Here is a 24,815-nt window from a genome sequence, read left to right on the forward strand (position 1 = left end):
AGTATAGCTGTCCACTTTTGTCAGAGTGAGATTCTGGACCAGCAGTAATCACAGCACAGGGAACTTGCTAGAAATGCCTATTTTCAAGTCCCACCCTAGATCTATTGCATCCTAAACTCTGGGGGCAAGGCCTAATGATGCGTTCACAAAGCCTCCAGGGGGTTCTGGTGTGTGTGTGAAAGTTTGGAATCTTTGCAGTGGGCCATCATACTATTACCTCATTACCTTAACAAGCGTAAAAAACATGTATATTCTCATGATTAACTTGTCACTGGGCTATCTGCAAGTTCTACTGGGAATTTTAAGTATTCCAGATTCACTTAAAAACTGGGGGAGACACCAAGGCCATAACAACTCAAACCGGATGCACAATTCAGGAAGGTGCTTGAAACCTCCTTTATTGGGCTTACCAAGGTTACATTTAATTGGTACAAACTTGCACACCTGGGGCTAAACTAAGAGATGTTCCAAAAAGTGACGCTCAGAAAGAGAAAACAGTCCTCACAATTTTTTCTTAGAGTAAAATGTTCCTTTTTATTTTTACTTTTTGTTGGTACCAGAGATTGAACCCAGGGGTGCTTAACCACTGAGCAATATCCCCAAGCCCTTTTTATATTTTATTTTTAAGACAGGTCCTCTCTAAGTTGCTTAAGGCCTCCCTAAATTGCCGAGACTGGCTTTGAACTCGTGATCCTTCTGCCTCAACCTCCTGAGTTGCTGGGACTACAGGCACGCACCCCGGCACCTGGCCTAAAATGTTCCTTTTTACCTTATTCCCATTTGCCTACTGAAAGCCCTAGACCTGGTCATAGATCCCTCAGAACTCAGCTCTTCTCAGAGCCTGTGAATCTGGCCCACTGTTGAATGGGGATCAAGGTAGTGACCCTGTAGATGCAGTGATCATCCAGGTGTGAGACTCAGCAGTTCCCTGGTCTTCCCAGCTCCCTGCAGTCATGAGCTCGGATGCCGAGATGGCCATTTTTGGAGAAGCAGCTCCCTACCTCCGGAAACCAGAGAAGGAGAGAATTGAGGCTCAAAATCGCCCATTTGATTCAAAGAAAGCCTGCTTTGCAGTGGATGATAAGGAAATGTATGTGAAAGGTGTGATCCAGAGCAGGGAAAATGACCAAGTCATCGTCAAGACCCTGGATGACCGAGTAAGTGCTGATCTCAAATGTCTTGGATAATATGGGCATCCTTGTTTTCCTTTGGAAGAGAATATTAGAAGTTGCATCTAAAGACAGAAGGAAACTTACAACTTCCTGTTCTGTAATGAAGGAACAGGTGAAAGTTGCCATGCCACACACATCACTCCTGCATCTTTCCTTCGAGGGTTTGGGCTTGAGAATCTGGGGGTGTTCACTTTGGAGAAAAGGGGAAAGTTCAGGCAAAAGATATTGGACTACTTAAAGGCAAATCAGTGCTATTGTTGCTGGATGGAAAACCAAATACAGCTGTTTGGATTACACAGTGACTCTTAAGAGGAAGCCTAGGAGGCACTGGCTAGTTTAACATGGAGAATTACAAAGTGCCATTCCGTTCAGTACTTACTGGACATCCATCAGCTCTCCATCAAAGCATGCCTGGGTCACTTTTCAAATATTTGCAACTCTCAGCACATTGTTTCCCCAAACTTACCATCTACTGTAGAAATCAAGATGTATGTGGCAAGTATGAGTCTCAATTCAAACTCAGGCACATGAGACAGATTCATCTAAGTTTCTTATTTTTGGACATAACTTCTAATTCCAGATCTTTATCACTTGGACTAGGAAAATAAAATGTCTTCAGTCACTCTCAGGGTCATCCTACCCTCAGCGTTGTAGCACATTTTCATAACCTTACACAGTCTCTCATTGAGGTCAATTTCCTCCTAAAAGATCTATTTAGAAAAAAGTGCCAGCTCCTAACGCTTCAGGATACAGAGACATTTCTCTCATCCTTTGGCCACAGTGGGATCTCTCTTTCTAGTCCAGGGCACTGGGATAGGTGGGCCTCCCTTCTCAAGAAATTTAGGCTATGGCAAATCTCCTTCCTTTTTCCTTCTCTGCAAAATCTTCAAAGGTCCTATAAGCACTTTGGTTTTTGGAAAACAAAATCCAGAAAATCCTGTAGGCGCTTTCTCTTTTCTATCCAATTTTCTACCTCTCTTAAGAAAGAAGTGCACAGTCAACTGCAAGTTTGGGTGAGGAAAATAGACAGGGGGTGGGAGGGAAATCTAGTAATTGCCTCAAAATATTTTACAGCCATGAGCAATGCATAGATGCAGGCTCAAATATTCTAACTAAGAAAGCAGAGGTACAAAGAATTATGGGAGCCTTGAAGAAACAAGGAAGAGAGGAAATGGATCCCAGAAGAGGGGGCACTTGAAGGTGTCCAGATATCATTTCAATGAAGATATTCTAGATAAAGGAACCCACATGATCAGGGGCATTGAGGTAGAAACGCACAAAACACATTGGAGCACTTCCTTCCAACCTTCCAAACTTTGTCTCACCCCAGCACTCACAGCAAATATGGTAAACAAAGGCAACCTACCTTGATATTGGCTATTCTAAGTTCCATCTAGCCACCCCAAGGGCCAAAGGGCTCTATAACTCTGCACCCCTGTAACCCTCTCCTGGACCACATGATGGCAGACTGATTGGGGGCATCAGACCAGAACTGATCATACAGTTTGACCAGAACCAGGTTAATCAAGGAGAGTTACTTAAGGATCATCTCTAGACATGGAATTGACCCCTAAAGATATCACTGCATGGGATAATTGTACCACAGTATCTCACTACTTCCACCCTACCAGTGAGGTGAGGTGCAGATCACTGGCTTCCCCATCATTGATTGCTTTTTTTTCTCAATACCCAGACGCTCACTCTGAACAGTGACCAGGTGTTCCCCATGAACCCTCCCAAATTTGACAAGATAGAGGACATGGCCATGATGACCCACCTGCATGAGCCTGCTGTGCTGTATAACCTCAAAGAGCGCTATGCAGCCTGGATGATCTATGTGAGTGCCCTTGAACATCTGTGCATTTTATTTATCTCTCTGAGTAAAAACAAGATCCAAATGATTAATTTTCTGATTTTCCAGACCTACTCAGGCCTCTTCTGTGTCACCGTCAACCCCTACAAGTGGCTGCCAGTGTACAACCCTGAGGTGGTGGCTGCCTACAGAGGCAAAAAGCGCCAGGAGGCTCCGCCCCACATCTTCTCCATCTCTGACAATGCCTATCAGTTCATGCTGACTGGTGAGTCATCTCTTTGATCATGTTTTTAAAAATAATTCTCAGTTAGTTATTCAGCCCTTTAGAGGATTTGGTCATCTTAACAATGCATGAACCAAAATGATCGTAAATGCCTTAGATGATTTGGGAATAAAAAGCCAGTGGTGCAACATCTTCCATTTACCAGTCATGGTGCCTGACAAGGCCAGTGTTCATGGCTGAAGCCACACTAAAGTCCATGCTTATTTCAGGGACCGTGGAACACAAGGAGATGCCCTGTCCTTAACCTCTCCATCCCCAGTATGGACATACTTGGAAGAAACTATATAGTAGCCACAAAGTTGTAAAAATAGGTAGAAATGTGTCCCTTTACCTGCCTTTTCCTACAAACTCAGACTCTTGTCAATCTTCCCCAGATGTCCAAAATGGCACAAGAAATGCAAATATGGTGATACTGCTATGCCATTATACCTACCATCACTTTTATCTATTCAACTTTCACCTTATTTGACTCAACAGAGACAAGAAATAAATGCTGGCATTTGAGATTGGAGGACACTTAAAAATTGGGTCCAATACAATGCCACCCATTCTTCAGTCATTTCTATCCCACATCTACAATTCTTACCATTTCTGCAAATATTTATTTTCTTTAACTGAAGTAACAACAGTTTCAAAGGGAAGGTTTACATTACTATTTATATTAGGTTGCTATAGCTGCTATAACAAAGTACTACAGATTAGGTGGCTTAAACAACAGAAATGTATCGTCTCATAGTTCTAGAGGCTAGAAGTCTATAACCAAGGTGTCAGCAAGGTTGGTTCCTTCCAAGGTTGTAAGAGAACCTGTTGCAGGCCTCTGGCTTAGTTAGCTTCTGTGGTTTGCAGGCAGTCTTTGGTGTTCCTTGGCATGTAGAAGCATCACAGTGCTCTCTGGCTTCATCTTCACATGGCATTCTCCCTGTGTGTGTGTCTGTCTTCAAATGTCCCCTTATTAATAAGGATACCAGTCATATTGAATCAGGATCTCACCCTACCCTGAAAGACCTCATGTTGATTAATTATATCTGCATCTTATTTGCATCTTATTTCCAAATAAGGTCACATTCTGAGGTTCTGGATATTAGGACTTCAATGTATGAATTTTAGCAAGACAAATTTAATTTATACTCTCATAAATAGAAATAGTTTCTCATGAGTAGAAAATAAAGGTAAGAGAAAAATACAATGACAGTCAGTAAGTGCCTATAAATTCTAATTAGAAGCTGTGACCTCCTACCAGCTCAGAGTCTGAGACTTTCTTTCTTTGTTTGAAAGGGAGATGAAAAGTACTAGCAAAGAGTTAAAGATCTCCCAACATGAATAACTTTTACATGTGGGGTTCACTGTTCACTTTCCAGGCTTCCCCAACATCCCACATTTAGGAAATTCACACAAACTTTCCCCGAGAAGATTAGACATGCCTGAACCACACCACAAATTCATGGCAAAACTAAATTAGACCCTAGGTTCTTTAACTTTCTCCCAATTTGCCCTGTATTTAAATCCTGTTTGTTGTTCATTTATTTTGTTTTGCCTCCTTCTATGTTTTTAGATCGAGACAACCAGTCCATCCTCATCACGTGAGTGACCCCTGTTTGAGCCCATGATGACTCACAAGCCAATGCCTGTCCCTTCCACTTTCCTTTACCCCATTTACTTTAAATTGACAGTGGAGAATCTGGTGCAGGGAAGACTGTGAACACCAAGCGTGTCATCCAGTACTTTGCAACAATTGCAGTAACTGGGGACAAGAAGAAAGAGCAGCCATCAGGCAAAATGCAGGTAAGTAGCGGCCTGCACTGGAGAGGCATATTAGAATAAGCATATCTGACATATTGGGTGAGTACCAAGGGTTTGTCCTCATGCAAAGCAGGTAAATAGAACAGAAGTTTCCTCTTCTCTGTATTCTCACACAGGACATTTCCAATGCCAAATGTGTGGGGGTTTTTTCTACACTAGGCAATGCTCTCATCCTCTGCAGACACCAACTGGGGTGGGAGTGAGGGTCTTATAATTCAATTCAATTCAATTATGATACTAACTCCCTGGAAATAGTATCATATCCCATAGGACACCCTCCACTTCAGGTGCCAATTGCAAACCCCAGATTGTTTTACCTGTGTTTCTGACTGAGCAGCTACCAATCTGGGGCTCCCAAGTTCAGTAATTTTCTAGAATGACTCACAGAACTCAGGGAAACACTTTATTTACTACTGGTATATTATAAAAGATACAATTCAAGAACAGTCAGTCGGAAGAGATGCCCAGGGGGGTAAGATATGGGAGAGGAACGTGCAGTCGCCATGCCACCTCCCAGCATCTCCATGTGTTCACCAATCTGGGAGCATTCCAAACCCCTTTTGTTAAGAATTCTTACAGAAGTTCTGTTACATAGACATGACTAACTAAATCATTGACTTTGGTGATCAACCTTCAGTCCCTCTTCCCTGAAATCTCCAGCCCTATAATCAGTTCTCATGGCAATTAACTCCTATCCTGGGGCTGTCTAAGAACCCCGACAGACACCACTCATTCATCATTAGTATATAATAAGACACTTAGCACTTTGGAGATGCTCAGGGTTTCAGGAGATTTGTGCCAGGAAACAGATGAAGACTGTAATATATATATATATATATCTTTAATTATATCACAATATGGGGCAAGACCAAAAGTAGACTTGGGGTCTAGCACCAGTTTCCTCAGCAATAGCTGAGTGATCTAGATCAACTCCACATGCCCTCTGGAGAAAAGAATGGAAACACCAGTTTTCAAACTGAAGCATATAATCAGAACCAATAAAAGGGCTTTTTAAAGGGCTTTTAAATTATGGCCCAGTCCATAATTTCTAACTAAGAAGTTCTGAAGTGGGACCCAATGTTTTGCCTTTCTAACATGTTTCGTAGTGCTGGTCCAGGGACCACACTTTGAGAATCACTAGATTTAACAGTTTCCAAAACTTCTCTGGAGCCAGAAGGATAAGTCATGGGAGTGAGATAGAACTCCTGTTTGCCATACTAGACTTCTAAATAACAATTTTTATGAATTTTTTTTTGCTATTTACAAGATATTTTTGAAAACCATTGTTTCTATTGCATGATCTCTTGGGTCATTTCCAATTCTGAACACAAGTGTCTATGATTTAGGTGAGTACAAAGGTACATGTACCTAAAACATCCATGATTTATAATGAAATGTAATCAGAGAAGAAAGGTGATGTGAATGTCAAGATGGAGAGAGTAATGGTCCATCTTAGAATCTGTCATGACCAGGGGGTTCTTTCATTGATGTCCTAATAAAAGCCTTTCTGGGGTAGGATCTTAAGACTCCTTAGGTGAGATCTGGTGGGGTCTTTGTATCTCCACATGTCTGTACTGGACTGGTGGACACTTCTCCCTGAACCCTTCCCAGAGCACACACACTTTCCAGTCACCAATGGGCTTCTCTGGAAGACAGTCCAAAGTCCTCTCTTTTCCTTTCTTTGTTAGGGAACACTGGAGGATCAGATCATCCAGGCTAACCCCCTGCTGGAGGCCTTTGGAAATGCTAAGACCGTGAGGAACGACAACTCCTCCAGATTTGTAAGATTCAGTCCCATTTTCAACTACGCCCTCCCTTCTGCCTTTCTGACAGAGGGAGTATTTAGCTGTCTTTGCCTAACTAGTTAACATCATCTCACAGCATCCTGAAGTCACAGAGATTCAGATTCTGCAAGTAGAAATCAATTCTTGAATGCTAAAATCAGATTCTCTAGATGGAGACATTTTAAACCTTATTTTAGCCATTTTTATAAGTGTGTAGTGATAGCTAATTGATGGTTTAATTTATATCTCCTAAATAGGTAATGATAATGAACATCTGTTCATATGCTCACTTAATATTACTGAGTAACATCCATTGACTTAGCCAGAGAATTCTTGGTGAGAACTAAGTTGGCAGATTTGACTTCCTCCAAGTCAGAAAGCCCTGGGAGGTGGGGAAGAACTAGCAAAGGCAGAAGAGATTCCAGTGGAAATTGGTTGGTGCTGAGCATATTGAATGATATAGTCCATCCTTCAACATTTCACTTTGGATTAGCTCAACCAAACAGGTATTTACTCCCACATTGGCAAATAAACAAACATCCAGCTCTGTTTAATTTCATTGGTGAGGGGAGCAAATACTCAGAGGTACCTGAGTATTTAAGCCTCTAGTTGCAAAAGTACATCAGAACTTCACACATCTCACCAGCTGGATAATCTCAAGCTCACATTTTATGGTCATTCCACCAAGATGAAATGGTTACTGATTAAAAAGTAGATTTATTCTTCAAAGATTGTGGCTCTGATCCCTGGCCTTTCTTTCCTTGGAAATGTCCTTGGCACCCTGTGCACTGTCTATTGCACATCTATCTTTGTGGGTGCAAAACTAAGCCCTTCTTTGGAGAGGATCTGAGTGCATTTTACATGCGTAGAGATGTATTATAGTACTTGGACCGATTTAGCTATGGTGCTAACCTGATTCCACTTTAAAGTGGAGACGATGCCTTCAGGAACTCCCTGTCATCACATCCATTTATTCAATTGAACAGTCTTTCCTCTTGGAAAAACTCAGAAGTCATAAGTATTCTGTTCACCTTCCTCCCTCCTGACCTTTGCAGGCTAGTGAGTGACTTCCATTGTCTTTCAGAAATTAGCTAAAACTACTGAAGTTCCAACATTCCCCTTCACACATACCTCCACTGACCCTGCACAAATCCTTCTAGGCTTCATTCAGAAAAATATTGAGAATATTATTGAATAGTGACCACATTCCAGACTCTGTGGAATAAGTAAGTCAACATTTGCACCATCAAATTTGTTCACAGTGTAGTAGAGTACCAATTAAGTGAATATGAGAAAGGGGTGCACACATTTTATATATATGTATTATGTAAATTAATACATAATGTTTATATATGTGTGAATTATATATAAATTTTATAAGATAATATATAAATTAAATGATATATTTTATGTGTAATTATATGTATGTATGTGCATATGTGTATGTACACCACATATGTGTGTATATATGTGTGCATATATATATTATATGTAAATATATACATATATACCTATACATACCACATATATATGTAAAAATATTTTATTTTTCACTCCCCAAAAAAGTGATAACCCAGACCCTGAGTTGTTCTTTTGGGAGCCAGAGACCCAGGAGTTAAACTTGCCTGTAGTAAGTAGTATGTAAAACTGCAGTGAGAAATCTCAGAAGTAGCATCCAGAGGCAAAAGAAAAAAAAAGAAATTAGACAGAAAACCCATTCATGTAACCAATTGCAAGATTTGAGAAAGTGTTTGGGAATCGAGGTATAAAAACAGGATAAAAATCAAGGATGCAATCAGGAATGAGGTGGTTCAAGCAGGGAGTGGGAAAGGAGCCTATGGACATTCACTGAGTTGTAAGACAGGGCAGCTGCTCTGGGTAGAACTACCTGAGCCTTGCTTGGCCCAGCCTGGGGACTCTGAGTATGGGACAAACTGAGAAAGGAAGTGTTTATGCTTCTTGGCATCATTTTTTTCCCTAACCCTGTGCTTCCCACCCATCGGTGGTAGCACCTATCAGAGGCCCACACAGAACCATATAAAGCAAGTAACTTGGTGTTTGTCAACCTGCCATTGGACAGGGGAAGTTCATTCGGATTCACTTTGGAGCCACTGGAAAGCTGGCATCAGCAGACATTGAAACCTGTGAGTCCAAACCTGTGATCCAAATACCCTGATAGTTAACCACAAAGTTAATTCTTGGGAACCCGAAATCATTACTTTTTGGTTACCTTAGATCTCTTGGAAAAATCCAGAGTGACGTTTCAGTTATCCAGTGAGAGAAGCTATCATATTTTTTACCAAATCATGTCAAACAAGAAGCCAGAGCTCATTGGTAAGTCTTGGATATCATTCTTTTCCTCATCAGTGGCTTTGGGACAATGCCCAGATTAAGTTGTGTCTACAATATTAAAGGGATCTTTGTGTTTTGCAGACCTGCTTCTGATTTCAACCAACCCCTTTGACTTTCCCTTCGTGAGCCAGGGAGAGGTCACTGTAGCCAGCATTGATGACAGCGAGGAGCTGTTGGCAACTGATGTAAGCATGAAATTAATTTGTTTATACAGAGAATTAAGAAGTTTTGAACTGAGAGGCAGCTTAGTGAGCTCATGAGAAAACTGGGATCCAGGGACACTAAGTGTTTAGACCCAAGACAAGAATTGAGATCTCAGAGAATGAGTACAGTCTGCCCCTTTCCCTATTTAGTTCCACATCACAAAATTCCAAAATAAGAATCCTGAAGGTTCTCCAAGCAGGCCTTCACTTCTATCCTCTAACACTTTAATTAGAATAAATTGTTGTATTTATAAGCTTTGTAATGTAACATTTGTTGGAAGTTTTCAGATTACCAAACCACCTACACAGCTCAAGAAAATATAGAAAATATGAAGAAGGACAAAACAGAGAGACAAAATAATAACAACAACAACAACAACAACCTTACACTGCATTGGCCTCACCATTTTTCTTTCTACCTGTCCTCCTAGGTTCACTTTAGGCACCTATTTCCTCAGTACACCTGTCTGGTCTGTGGCCTTTTTCGTTGGGGAATATCTGCAGAATAAATAATCATAATAACAATAATAACTGAATGTGTTGAGCACTGATGTGTGCAAGGCCCTGAGACTTTGTGGTTAACTGCATTATCAATTTAAGTCTTAAAATTAACTTTGGTGTAGGGAGTAGTTATTCCCACTTCACAGATATGGAAGCTGAGATTTAGGAGAAACTATATAATTTGCCTGAAGACACGGGGTCTGTATATTACAAAGAAAATGTTTAAACCCAAGTCGGCCCAACCCCATAACTTGCATTTTTTAATTAAAATACCCATCTCTGAGCAGTTCATCTCTATCTCTGCTGGTTTCATTCTCATAGAAACTCTAAGAGCTGTGGAAAGAAGTCATGTCCTTCATCCTAGGGACATTGCCCAGGGCCCAGCTTCTTAGCTTTCATTGTGTGACATTTCTGGGTGTAGCTAATTGTTTTAATGCAAATAAAAAATGTTCATGATTAAATAGAGTTAACTTAAATCGAGTCTCATTTTTAACCAGTTTTCCCTAGTCTTTCCCAACTGGTAAAGTACAGAAAATGGTCTAGGAATGACTGATGCTCTGCCTCCAACCCCCAAGAAAGGCCCTTCTAAGTACCGCCATCCCTCAGTATCTGTGATGAATTGGTCCCAAGACACCCCCTGGACACCAAATCCATAGATACTTAAGTCCCTTATATAAAATGAGGTAGTATGAGCATATAACTTACATATATCCTCCTGTATACTTTAAATCATTTCTAGATTACTTATAGTACAATGAAAATGCTGTGAAAGGTCATATTGTATTGTTTAGGCAATAACAAAAAATTAAGGTTTGTATGTGATAGTACAGTTACAAGTGTGTTTTTCCCAAGTATTTTTGATCTGTGGTTGGTTGAATCCACCTGTGGATACAGAGGTTTGCTGTAATCCTTCAAGTCACCAAAGCTGTCTCACATCCACAGGGTATAGCTCCCATGCTGCCAGGTATTCAGTTGCTTCTCCCAACTCACAGAGCTGTTCTTGGGTGATGGTTTATGACCAATGAGGAGAATGCCTTCTTGGGATTATATTCTCCAAGAGGCTCCCTCCCCAGGCAGTAATGCTTTCTCCTGGTTCCTTTCAGCATTTAATGAAAGGCTCTTTCTCTTTTAACCTAAAGCAACACCTCCCTTGGACATAGATATGCCTCCCTGGGGTGCATTCAAGGGTTAATTTTCATGGCCCCAGGATCTGTCTTCCTCTTTCAGTTCCTGATGTGGACTCTTCCTCCCCCGAAAGAGGGCATCATCCTAAGAGTGGCCCACTCTTCAACATCATCCTGCTGACCTACAGGGTTCATCCTACCAAGTCACCAGACATGTCCAGACATGTTTCAGCCCCACAATGAACATTGTGTAGGCTCAGGTTATAAACCTTGCTATGTCAGCAATATGATACCCCAGAGAAGGATTTTTTTTGATTGAAAGCTTGTGGTAGATGGGCAAAATGGTTACATAACCAAATCACCACCTACTAGAGGCTTTGACTTGGTAGTGACCCAGCTTATCTCTAGCCTCCATTTTTTCACATCTTTCCTGTGTGAAAGGTTACTTGCCCTAATAGAACCTAAGTTCCTAAGTTCCTCACCTGGAAATTGGAAAAAAATCTATACATCTACAAGGTATTCATGTGAATTTAATGAGAAAAATATATGAACAGTGTCTCACTAATGCTCAGCACAAAAAAAGAAAGAAAGAAAGAAAGAAAGAAAGAAAGAAAGAAAGAAAGAAAGAAAGAAAGAAAGAAAGAAAAAGGAGCTTTGCAAAAGTTTGCCCCTTTCTCATTTGAAAACTGATGGTGTTATCATTGACGATTTCCCTTTCTAGATCTGCTGTTCTATAATGCATTGACTTGATTCTGAACAACATGGGAATTCCTATGCTACAATGATAAACTCTCAAATTTTTGGACACTATTTCTCCATCACTATCTGTGTGATTTCCTTCACACAGATTCTCAATAGCCTCATTCAGAAAACAGCCCCCATCTACACACAGTGGGAAGGATTTTACTCAGTTTTTATTTGATGGACAAAAACAGATCATTCACATGTTCTTCTTACAATCATCTCCAGACACACAAACATGTCAAACAAATGGTTTTGAGCCACTAACTTACCACACTCCACCTGTCATCCATTTATTTGAGCAAAATCTATCTCATGTACTGAAAGGAGGTCTCTGCCAAGAGAAAGCTGCATGCAGATCCCTGGGTCCTATTGAGATAACTGGCCTTTTTTCCTCCCAGAATGCCATTGACATCCTGGGTTTCAGCTCAGAGGAGAAAGTTGGGATCTACAAGTTGACAGGAGCGGTGATGCACTATGGGAACATGAAGTTCAAGCAGAAGCAGCGAGAGGAGCAGGCAGAGCCAGACGGCACAGAAGGTAATTTCATCTGAGAAGGAGGATTTGACTCTCCCCTTGTGTTCATGTGTGGATGAGACCATGTGAGCTGAACATTACATCTCAAGATTTGCTCTTCCAAAATTGTATAAATGGAATTTAAGTTGTCTGAAGCTGGGTGTACCTACACTGGGGAAGTCCTCTCACTTGATCAAGGACTCCTATAGTGGGGATCACCAACCACTCTGCTAGTTTCCACATTCAAAGTTTACGTATTTTTTTAAGGTAGAATTAATGCGAGAATCATTAAGTGACCTTCACATTATGTCTGTGTATATCATTACTATCAATGTCTACAATACTGTTCTAGTCATTTGGGCCTAAAATGAGGCCTTTGATAAAGTGGGGTCCAAATTGTCTTCTTCCTATCATTCCCACCTTGACATCTGTTGAACTTGACCCTGAAGTAAGGACTGGTGAACAAATGTTCCTCTTCATAACTCTCACCTGGCTGACCCCACTAATACCCTCTGCATCATCCCTGAGAGGTTTGGGAATAGAACCAGGGAAGCAGGAGGGCTGAACAAGGACAGGATTTACCCCCCTATGTCCTACTAATTGAAACTCTTATCTCTCACAATGCATCCTACAAATGCCTTGAATAAAAGGCTGGCAACATGGGTAATAATTCTACCTTCTTAGATCATCCCCAAAGTGTGTGCAGCAGTGTTTTATACTCTCGGGTAATAAGAAGGAATTAGAGATTAGGGAAATTTACATGAATTTATCAGTCCCATAAAGCCCACCTAGTTAGGTTAGTCCCTCCTAGGATAATCTCCCTTTTGTACGGACTCAAAGTCAACTGGTTATTAACCTCATCATGGATGTGATATCCCATCATACACACCAGGGGGCGTATGTCTCAGAGCTGTCTTAGAATCTTGCACATCACAGGTGTGCAAAGTAAATAACAGAAGAGAAACAGAGCTCTCAGCAGAATGCATTTCTGACTGGGGTAATCAGGGAAGGTTTCCTAGAGGAAGGGACACTGATCTGGACTGTGAAGGATGATTAGGATTCTGAAAAATGTGGACAAGAGGGAAGAATAGGCATAAGAAATTGCCTGGGGCAAAGTAGTACAGAAGAGAATATGCTGGGAAGGAAGGAACAGAGGGTGGTCCACCTTGGTTACAGAGCAGTCTATGTGTAGTGGATTTGTAAGAGATTAGAATTCAAATGTGATTATTTTGGCATTTGTTCTGAAAGGCCTCGAGTGCCAGGATGAATGGTTTAGAATGTGTTTGGCAAGCTGCAGAAACCACTGACACTCCAAGTAGCACATGTGACCACCTGGGATTAATCAGTCAGCAGTCAGCTTCTCAGCTCACCAACCCCCCAGCCAAAGGAATACCCCCAGGGATTCACATATAACCTGTGCACATCCTCCAGGATACTTTAAATAATCTCTAAATTACTCACAATACCACAACAATGTAAATTCTATGTAAATAGCTGTGCCTTTTTGCTTAGACAATAAGGACAAGAAAAAAAAGTCTATGCATATACTGATGCAATTTTTTCCCAAATATTTTTGATCCAGGGTTAGTAGAATCTACATATACAGAACCCACAGATACTGAGGGCCAAGCATAGTCCATGAGCCATATGAAATTGCCAACTGCCAATTGCCAGTCTATGAACACTTGAAGTCAGGGTCAAGGTTTTGTGCCTCTTTTGGTCATTAGCATGGCACTTTGTATAAATTAGGAAAGTGCCTAACGTGTTGTCAACTGTCCAGATGGTGCCTCCTTTACTTCCATACCATTTTATGTGTTACTGGACTCTAATATTACTATGTGATTTATATCTTTTTATGAAGTTGAAATATCAGTAGGTCAGGATCAATCAAAAAGTTAATTGCTGGTAAAAGTTATATCTAGGAGGCAAATTGGAAGTTCTCGAGACAGGTCCCTGGACTACGAATTGAATTGAAACTTCACTGGTTAAGTCTAGTCCTGGTACATATGGGATAACACAGAAACATCAGAAGGGTTAATAGAAAACATTTCTGGGAGGAACAAGACCCTAATTGGGTGCTTTAGCAGTGGCTGCTTTTGCATGACACATTTCTCCTCTCCTGTCAGTGGCTGACAAAGCTGGATACCTGATGGGTCTGAATTCTGCAGAAATGCTGAAAGGCCTGTGCTGTCCAAGGGTGAAGGTTGGAAATGAATATGTCACCAAGGGGCAAAATGTCCAACAGGTAATGGAAATGCTTTGAGTCCAGTTGAGGAAGGTATTTTGCTATTTTAATCATCATCCTAAAGTCTTCTCCGTGGCAGTTCTCAGAAATACTTAGGAAACTGTTTTTGACATTAAGGGGGATTTCATTCTTAGGCCTCAGGGGGAACTCAAGTAATGCCAAAGAAAAAAAATGTCCCCGGGGTGCCATGAGGGCCAGGAATCAGGCAAAGGGGAACTCTCTGGAGCTAGGCAGCCTTTTTCTAGCTGCACCACTGAGGTGCTATGGGCTCTCTCTTTCACTTTTGTATCTTCACTTAGGTGGGTAAGCTTTCTCCACCTCTCTGGCGGGTGATCCCCTCATACCTCCCAAGTTTACATCTCTGTGTTTGCAGCTCCACGCTGAGACTGAGACCAGTCAACTCCAGATTCTCTTAAGAGACACCATTTCACCCATCCTGGATCAAGGCTCCACCTCTGGCTCAAATAAGTATGGCCAGGGGCTAGAGTCATGGGTTATAACTCTGGTTGTTGGAAAATTATCTTTGTAAATGGAATAGTTCTGAAAGAAAGAGTAGCAACATAAGCTGGGCAAACGTCTCAAGAAATATTTAACATTATATTGAACAGTATGGAATTGCAAAATTCAATTGCTTTTCACCTTCTTGATATCAATTTCATCTGTTCCAACTTAATGCAACTGTAAAATCCCTAATTCGAGTGTGCTATGGGTGATCCTTCCTCAAGGTGACCAACTCGGTGGGAGCCCTGGCCAAAGCCGTCTACGAGAAGATGTTCCTGTGGATGGTCACCCGTATCAACCAGCAGCTAGACACCAAGCAGCCCAGGCAGTACTTCATTGGAGTCTTGGACATTGCTGGCTTTGAGATCTTTGATGTGAGTTGTTTGGTAAAATGACTGACCTACTTGGTATCTGCTTGGCAAAATTTCCAGTGAATTTTCCAAACTCACTCAAACTCTTTGGTTTTGGCAACACCCAGTTCAACAGCCTGGAGCAGCTGTGCATCAACTTCACCAATGAGAAACTGCAACAGTTTTTCAACCACCACATGTTCGTGCTGGAGCAGGAGGAGTACAAGAAGGAAGGCATCGAGTGGGAGTTCATTGACTTCGGGATGGACCTGGCCGCCTGCATTGAGCTCATCGAGAAGGTAGAGAAACGCTGCTCCCCAGGGGCAGCTCCTTTTGGCTGGGACCCTGGGATACTTGTTCTGCTTCTCCTCTGCTAATAGTTTGGTGCCCTAACCCTACTCTCTGAAGCTGTGAGCCTTCAGATGGCTGAATCCCCTTTTGCAGAGAGGATAAAGCATTTGGAAAGCACCCCAGAAACTGTTCTGACACCTAAAAGAGGTGCATGGGTGGTTCAGATCCAGGGGTTCAGTTATTCCCAAGAATGTGAGTGGAAGCCCAGCAAGGACTGTGGCACTTCTGATTCTTTAGGTTTAGCCAAAGACCCAAAGAGGAGGGACCAGGCACAGTGGGATTCTTGGTGGAGTATTACTATGAAAACAAGAGATGACATTAACATTTTAAAAAGAACTTCCCATAACAATTTTGAAAACATCGTGTTGGAATAACTATATCTTCCTAAGTAGAAATGAGAAACCCAGATATTATTTAATGTATGACTTGTGCAACTTTCTATTTTTTAAGCGTATTGCTAAAAGTGAGCTACATTTATATGCACAAAATTTCATTCCATGTTCTTTTGCTCAACAATTATTGAACACATTCTGTGTATCTACCACTGTTCTGTCATTGCACCAAACCAGAAGCCTTGCTGTCACAGAGCTTATTATGTTCCAGTGTTCCTAGTACAGAGTGAAGGCACCAAAGAAATTCTCTTTGGCTTCTCCAGATCATGGAGCCATTGGTAAGTACTCTTAAATAAAGAGGCCTGATCTCTGTTATCCTCCTTCCAGCCTATGGGCATCTTCTCCATCCTGGAAGAGGAGTGCATGTTCCCCAAGGCAACAGACACCTCCTTCAAGAACAAGCTATACGACCAGCACCTTGGAAAGTCCAACAACTTCCAGAAGCCCAAGCCTGCCAAAGGCAAGGCCGAGGCCCACTTCTCACTGGTGCATTATGCTGGCACTGTGGACTACAACATTGCCGGCTGGCTGGACAAGAACAAGGACCCCCTGAATGAGACTGTGGTGGGACTGTACCAGAAATCTTCACTGAAGTTGCTCTCCTTCCTTTTCTCCAACTATGCGGGTGCTGAAACAGGTAAAATTCTTATCTTTATTTCCCGCCTCTGGAAAGCTCTCTGTAATTACTCATATCCCAAAGCTGCTCATTGAACCAGTAGTCAAGCATGAGCTTCAGGCTGAGCTTGATTTATTTGTCCGTCTCTGTTCTCCATTTTTCTTTCCCCTACTCCAGCTCCTCCTGTTTCTTAAGCCAAAGGTCTGTGGAGGTACAGTTGACCTCTTAGTGCCCAAACTAGCCAATATTGCATTGTTTAATTATTTTTTATTAACATAATTTACATACAATAAAATTTACCCTTTAAAAATTTCAGTAGTGTTTAGTATATTCATAATATTGTACCACTACCGCCATCACCCCCGCAATCTATCAACATCAGTCACTGCCCATTTTGGTCCCCAGCCCCTGAAAACCACTAATCCACTTTCTGTCTCTATGGATTTGCCTATTCTAGAAATCTGTTACAAGTTGAATCACACACTAAATGGCCTTTTGTGTCTGGCTGCTTTCACTCAGACTAATGTTTTCAAGGTTTGTCCACGATGTGGCGTATATCATCAGTACTTCCTTCCTTTCTATAGATACCTAACATCCCATTGTATGAATGTACCACATTTTGTTCATCCATTCATCTGTTGACGGACGCTTGGGTTGTCTTGACCTTTGTGTCTATTGTGAAAACTGCTGCTATGAGCATTTGTAGACATGTTTCTATGGGAAAATGTGTTGTCAATTCTCTTGAGGGGAATATACCTAGGAATGGAATTGCTGTGTCATATGGTAACTATGGTAACCTTCTGAGGTGGCCGAATACTTTTCTAAACTGGCTTCAGAAGCTAGTATCAATTTTTAAGGTTACCGTTGTATTTATATTTTAAATAATTGGATAAGTAGAGTTGAAAAGGATGGGCTACCTAGATGCACAAATTTATTTTATCAATGCTTTTAATTTTAAATATATGCAATTTAAACATCTCATAGATAATGAGATCTTTCAAAATTAATGTCTAGCATACTTTGGCACAGAAATGCAATAAATGTGTACAAGTTTAAACTTGAACAATGAACATCATTTTCTTTAAATCTGGCCAGTGTGTCTCTGTAACTATATTATATAACCTCACTTACAGATAGCACTAAAACTTTAATATAAGACCAGATGAGGATGTGAGCTAAATATCAAAGTAAGTCATTCAGAAAAAGTAGACCAAATATCACTGACTCCAAATTAAGATAGCAAATTGGGTTATTTCTTTCAGAAAAAGAAGAAAAATTGACTTGTACAATATTCTCAGCTCACTTTTATTACCTTCAGTTACTTTCTTATTAAGAGGTAAACAGGGCCTAAGATTCCATCTCACCCCAATTAGAATGGCGGTTATCAAGAATACGAGCAACAACAGGTGTTGGTGAGGATGTGGGGAGAAAGGTACACTCATACATTGCTGGTGGGGCTGCAAATTAGTGCAGCCACTCTGGAAAGCAGTGTGGAGATTCCTTAGAAAACTTGGAATGGACCTACCATTTGACCCAGCTATCCCACTCCTTGGCCTATACCCAAAGGACTTAAAATCAACATACTACAGAGATACAGCCACATCAATGTTCATAGCTGCTCAATTCACAATAGCCAGACTGTGGAACCAACCTAGATGCCCTTCAATTGATGAGTGGATAAAGAAACTGTGGTATATATATACAATGGAATATTACTCAGCCATAAAGGATGATAAAATTATGGCATTTGCAGGCAAATGGATGAAATTGGAGAATATCATGCTAAGTGAGATAAGCCAATCTCAAAAAGCCAAAGGACGAATGATATCGCTAATAAGTGGAGGATGACACATAATGGGGGGGAGGGAAGGGTTATTGTTAGGGTTAGAGTTAGGGTTAGGGAGGGGGGTAAGTATGGAGGAAGGAAGTACTGTATAGAGGGTAAAGAGGGGTGGGAGGGGTGGGGGGAAGGGAAAAAATAACAGAATGAATCAAACAACATTACTCTATGTAAATTTATGATTACACAAATGGTATGCCTTTACGCCATGTACAAACAGAGAAACAACATGTATCCCATTTGTTTACAATAAAAAAAAAAAAGAAAAAAAAAAAAAAGAGGTAAACAGGGGAACTGAGGATGTAGCTCAGTGGTACAGCACTTGCCTAGTATGTGGAAGGACCTGCGTTCAATCCGCAGTACTACTAAAAAAAAGAAAAAGAAAAAGAAAAAAAGAAAGAAGGAAAAAGAAAAGAGCTAAACAGAAACTGGAATAAAAGGAAGTAAACTCAAGAAAGAAATCACAACCATGAAGAGGGAAGGCTCAATCTTGCCAATTATTCAGTGTGATTTCATATCTAACTTCTAAAGGTAAGAGACTGACCTGTTCCGAGAGTCTTAAATTATTATTTAAGTGAAATGCTACCCACATCCTTCCCCACCCCATCAACGGGGATAAAGCTGAGTGTCCACAAATCTGAACAGTTTAAGATCAAACAAACAAAAAATTAGGTCTCTTAAGTCAAAAGAAAACCAAAACTCCTGTTTCTGGGCTTGGAAGAGGTGGTTAGGGAGTCCCCCACTGGGCTCTCTAGGCTGTGTCTCACATACCCTTCTGTGTCTGCCTCCAGGTGACTCCGGGGGAAGCAAGAAGGGCGGGAAGAAGAAGGGCTCCTCTTTCCAGACGGTGTCAGCCGTGTTCAGGGTTCGTGTTTTGGCAACTTCCACATTGTCGTTTTTCTGCCCAGCAAAAATGACATGTGCTAAAACAAACGTGCTTGTTTTGGTTTGTGTCCCAGGAAAATTTAAACAAACTGATGACCAACTTAAGGAGCACTCACCCTCACTTTGTACGATGTCTGATTCCCAATGAGACCAAGACTCCTGGTGAGTAACAATCCCATCTTGCCATTATTGAACAGAGCAAGACTTCCTAAAATAGACATAAAATTCTGTGGATGTGTGTGGGGAAAGGGTTATAGTCTTTATCACTTCTCAGATTAGTCTGTTAAATCAGGTTACCTGACTTGTAAATGAAAATACTAGATGCCATTTTAAATTCCAGTTTCATTTGCTGTGAAGAAGTTTTTTAGTTTGATGCCATCCCATTTATTGATTATGGATTCTACTTTTTGCGCATTAGGAGTCTTGTTAAAAAAATCAGTTCCTGAGCCAAAGTGTTGGAGTGTTGGGCCTACAGTTTTTTGCACTCTAAGCTGGGTTTCTGGCCTCATTTCTAGGTCTTTGATACACTTTGAGTTAAGCTGTGTGCAGGGCGAGAGATAGGGATTAAATTTCATTCTACTACATATGGATTTCAGATAAATAGTTCAAAACTTGCTGCCTGGTGCGATGGTGTATGTTTGTAATCCAGCAACTCAGGAGACTCAGGCAAGAGGATCCCAAGTTTGAGGCCAACCTAAGCAACTTAGCAAGACCCTGTCTCAAAATAAAAAAGGCTAGGGATGCAGCTCAGTGGTATAGTTTCCCTGAGTTCAATCTCCTTTACCACAACCCCCTCTCCACAAAATTATTTAATGTGACCCATGCAATGTTTGGGATATATTTGTTAAAAATTTCTTTAATTTAAATATTAAAAATTATTCACTTTATATGTGAAATTCAAATTCAACTAGGCAACCTATATTTTTTCTGGTGTCCCTACCATGAAATCATAATCCAAGTATAGTATGTCTAGACACATTCCATCTATAGCTTTCATAAGATTCTTAAAGGACTCAATTGGCCTCTTTTACCCTAAAGTTAAGAATTACTGCATTTGGCAAATAATCATCAATATCAACAACAACAGATTTGTTTTTTAGCCTATAGTATATGTCAGTCACCTTAAATTACCTCTCGCCCTTGAAACAGATATGCATGATTGTCTCTACTTTAAACGCAAGAGAACTGAGAATCAGAGATCATACGGATCTAGATAAAGAACACCGTGCACTAAAGTGGGACCTTGACTCTGTCACTCAGTACTGATTCACATACTAGAGTATAGCTGTTTCTCAGGGTCATTTGTCCAAATGAACAAACTGTCACAAAGAGCTGTGGCTGTGCAGGAGCCTACCCAAAGTGAAGTCCTTATATACCAAACTCTGAACTCCCGGCTCATGATTAAACACCCACCTCTTCCACATTACGAGTGAATGGAGATACCAGATTGCTCTGAGAAATTGTCCCAGCTCTACTCACCATGTTACCCTGAGCCAAATATTTTAGATCTGTCTGCCTCATCTTTCCTGTCTATAAAATGAGGATGAAAAGTGGCATTTTGACGTCTTTCTTTGATAAGTGCTAATAAAAGGAGTAAAATGCCTCTTAATCCAGTAACTCACTTTATAAGCATTAACTCATTCAATCTGCTTTAGAGGGTTGTTATGAGGATTGAATGAACAAGTACAAGTAAAACACTTAAATCAGGGCAAGCACATTGTGAACACTCAATAAATGTTGTCGATCAATGAGTAGCAGGAGGACGCACAATCAGAAACCATACCTCCCCAAATAACTGAATGTACTTATTTAGTGGAAGTGTATCTTCCGTGAAATTTAGATTCTAAAGTCCAAGTCAAAGACCAAAGCCAGTGCATCATCTTGATACACATTGCTAAGGGCATGCTGTGGCTTCCCAGTGAGCCCACACAGCTGGTGTCTCCTCCAGACTTGAAACAGCCCTTTCCTTGGCCAAGTGTCAAATGAAATCATTGGCTTATACATTGGTGTTTTGTCATGAAAACATCAGTTTCTGTCATTGCTGTCATTAGGCACATATTTGCATAAATCAAATGTGCCCATAGCATGGATCCTCCAGAAAGTAGATGGCCTTCAAATATCAGGAGGGACAGGGATGGATTGATCTCTGGGGGTTCCAACTCTACCAATGGCTTACCTTTTCTTTCAAAAGGTCAATCCCAGGAAACTCTGTCATTTCCTCTCTGTTTCTCCTTTGCTCTGGCATGGCTCTATTTTCATTCCCTTTTCTGGAAAGAGACTAACACACTGCTGTGGTAGCCTGGGTGACACCTCATAAAGCACTTAGCGCAACCCCTTCACTTCCTAAAAGAGGTCCCACCTGAGACTCTGGGATTCCAGTGATTTGCCCCAGGGCACCCAGAGCTGGGGCTGGAGACCAACCCTCCAACCTCCTCCCCACCCACAGGCACACATGGTTCTTTCTAGTTGTCCTTCTACAACCCTCCAGGGCTTCATGAGCTCAGAGACAGGAGGCCTTAGGGAGCAGGGCTGCCACCTTGGTTCCTCCTCTTGTGACAAGCCTGGGACGTTCCAGGTGTATGTATGCCGTTTTAAAATGTGGGTTTGATTATTATTTAGGTGTGGTGAGGCCAACAGATCAGGTGTCACTGAGAAGATAGTTTGTCATGCTCAGTTCCCAAGAGGAGGGGGCTCACCCTGTAGGGTCAGGCAGGGAAGTCCAAGGGCCAGGTTAGGGAAAAATCCTGGTAAGAGGCTTCATTGTGGTTTTCATGGAAAAGAATGTGTGAGGCACTGTCAGCAGGCTCAGCTGGTTTAGGATTGGACAGACTGAATAATTGCATCAGGTTTCAAGGTATATGAACTGTCCCCAGATGTCTTGCTGTGGTGTGATTAGGACAGAGGGACAATGTCCCAGAGTGTGAGAGTTGGATAAGGACAATGTTTGGAATGCAAGGGCTTTGGGTTGGTTGCTTTGCATATGAAAGCCTAAATTAAAAGGGAATGGTTTGCTAATGCTAAGAATCCGCTAGCTACTGAAGGGGCAGTCTTTCCCTGGCTAGCAAGTCCCCTGAGATATCAAAGCGTCATCAAATGCAGCGTGTATGAACACATGGATATCATGACTCATGCAGCTGCTCGGGGTAGGCTGAGATGGCAGGAGAAAGAGCGCGATGGAAGTAAAAAGTGAAGGGGGATAAAAAGGAAAAATCTCTGGGGAATGGTAATAGAAGGAGAGGGCAATGGTTCAGGGAACATTTTACAGGTTCTGGAAGTTTGTACCAAGACACAGGAGGACTTTTCATGGACCTGTTAGAAAACATCTCATCCATATGAGATCTCTTCCCATCTTTCCTCCATATGGGAAGAAACATATAGAGCAACCCCTGAGAGATTTTAACTCAGAACGCTCTGCACAGAGAAGAGAGGTCTGGGAGGACAGAGGGTCCAGTCTCAGTTCTGCCACTCCATTGTAAAGCCTTTCACCTCTCCAGGCCTCTGTCTCCCCAGGGTTCTGTGGGGATTAGGAAAGGGCTGACCCCCATCCTTCTCTCCCTCCCTGCCACCAAGTGCACACAGTACCCAACAGGTGCACAGCTTGGCAAGCAGCATGGCTGCTCTAGTCTCCCCATCATCAGATGATGATTCTTTTCTTTTGGCTCTAAAAGGGTAATTGTCCTCTACCTGTGCCTTTTCTCCCTGCTTCTGGCTCTTGTGGGGATGTGGGCCTTATTCTTGCTTTAGACCATGCCCGATCGCAACAAATCACAGGGACAAGTGTCTGTGGAGCCCCCTACAGTATGTCAGGGGCTATCTTAACCTCTTCACTCATCTTCATTCCCTTAATCCTCACAATAATAGCTTTTAAAGTAGATACTCGTATTTTTCTTATTTTACATGTGAAGAAATTGAGGCACAGAAAATTTTAGTTCACACAGCCAGTAAACAGCACAGCTGGGATTTGAACCCGTAGGAATGGTCATCTGAGAATTAATGAGGGGTGGACTAGATGATTTGTAAAGTTCTCTCTACATCAGTGATTTTCTGAATTTCTGACACAACTTCTATTTGGTCTGAACCAAATTTTTCTCTAGGGAATCACTGTCCAATTGAACCTTTGGGAAGGATGGAGATGTTCATGGTCTGCACTGTCCAATATGGTAGCCATTAGTTATGTGAAATGTGGCTAGTGCAACTAAGAAATGAATTTTTAATGCTAATGAATTGTAATGTAAATAGTCTCACATAGGTAATAACTGCTGTATCAGACAGTGCAGCTCTAGCAAAAGCCTTAGAAATCGCATAATTGTATAACAATCTCTCTTCACAGCCACTAGGGAAGCTTGTAACATTCCATAAATTTCCATAAGGTTAAGGCAAAGCCAGCTTCAGCCACACCCTCTCCAGCAATGTAGGGAGCCCTTGTTAAGAAGTCATCATTTTGGAACTGGAGAATATCATGCTAAGTGAAATTAGCCAATCCCAAAAAACCAAAAGCCAAATGTTTTCTCTGATATGCTACTGCTAACTCATAGAAGACAGGGAAAGTAAGTGAGGAGAAAAGTACTTTCTATTAGACAAAGGGGAATGAAGGGAAGGAAGGGGAAATAGGAGTAGGAAAGGTAGTAGAATGAATTGGACATTACTCTCCTATGTTCACGTATGAATACATGAGCAATATAGTCCTATATCACAAACAACTAGAGGGGTGGGAGGTTATACTCCATATATGTATAATATGTCAAATACATTCTACTATTATTTATAACTAATAAGAACAAATAAAAATATTTTTTTAAAGAAGCCATCATCTAGCCATGATATCTCTCCTGTAACCCCTCAAATAGCCCCAAGTCAGAATGTTCTCAGCCCCAGTTTGAATTGTGCCTGACCCAGGCTGATTACCAAGAGCGGCCATGGTACCTCCCCCACGGGGGTTTGTCCTTCTGTAAAACTTTTAGTCATCAACCCCACTTCCCACAGCAGGTGCCAAGCAATTGACCGGTGACCACCCACTCTGAATTCAGCCTGCTCCCTAACAGCCCTCCTTCTTCTCTATTTTATTTCTCTTTTCCCACTAAAGACAAGTCTGTACAGTGTAGAGGCAGGAAGGCATTTTGAGTTACCTAATGGGAAGCCCAATAGCCACTCCACACCTATTGTGCCCTCTCTGGGAGTCAGGCTAGAATCTAGAGCCATAAGCAGGGTAAAGATCAAACCTTTGGTTCTTATTCCCATGGTTGTGGGCGCTAGAGACCCCCTAAGAGACTGGGATTATTTCCTCTGTGGGACAGAGATTTCATCAGGTTTCAATCAACTCCAACCCCCACCTTAAAGCTGGCATTA

General features: G+C 41.5%; 1 protein-coding gene across 1 annotated transcript in view; it reads left to right on the plus strand.

Annotated features, from left to right (window-relative positions):
* Positions 1-953: 953 nt before the first annotated feature.
* Positions 954-24,815, plus strand: part of MYH13 (myosin heavy chain 13) — a gene marked incomplete at its 5' end in the record, with an annotated part of 53,058 nt that continues 29,196 nt past the window's right edge. The window contains 16 exons of the mRNA XM_079134054.1: positions 954-1,157; positions 2,866-3,009; positions 3,094-3,250; positions 4,821-4,848; positions 4,939-5,050; positions 6,757-6,849; positions 8,933-8,996; positions 9,088-9,186; positions 9,286-9,389; positions 12,175-12,313; positions 14,416-14,534; positions 15,260-15,409; positions 15,514-15,684; positions 16,456-16,765; positions 19,376-19,449; positions 19,544-19,631. Coding sequence (XP_078990180.1) covers positions 954-1,157; positions 2,866-3,009; positions 3,094-3,250; positions 4,821-4,848; positions 4,939-5,050; positions 6,757-6,849; positions 8,933-8,996; positions 9,088-9,186; positions 9,286-9,389; positions 12,175-12,313; positions 14,416-14,534; positions 15,260-15,409; positions 15,514-15,684; positions 16,456-16,765; positions 19,376-19,449; positions 19,544-19,631 — 2,056 coding nt within the window. The remainder of the gene's footprint in view (positions 1,158-2,865; positions 3,010-3,093; positions 3,251-4,820; positions 4,849-4,938; positions 5,051-6,756; positions 6,850-8,932; positions 8,997-9,087; positions 9,187-9,285; positions 9,390-12,174; positions 12,314-14,415; positions 14,535-15,259; positions 15,410-15,513; positions 15,685-16,455; positions 16,766-19,375; positions 19,450-19,543; positions 19,632-24,815) is intronic.

This window comes from Sciurus vulgaris, assembly GCF_902686455.1.
Source record: "Sciurus vulgaris genome assembly, chromosome: 3".
Lineage (NCBI taxonomy): Eukaryota > Metazoa > Chordata > Mammalia > Rodentia > Sciuridae > Sciurus > Sciurus vulgaris.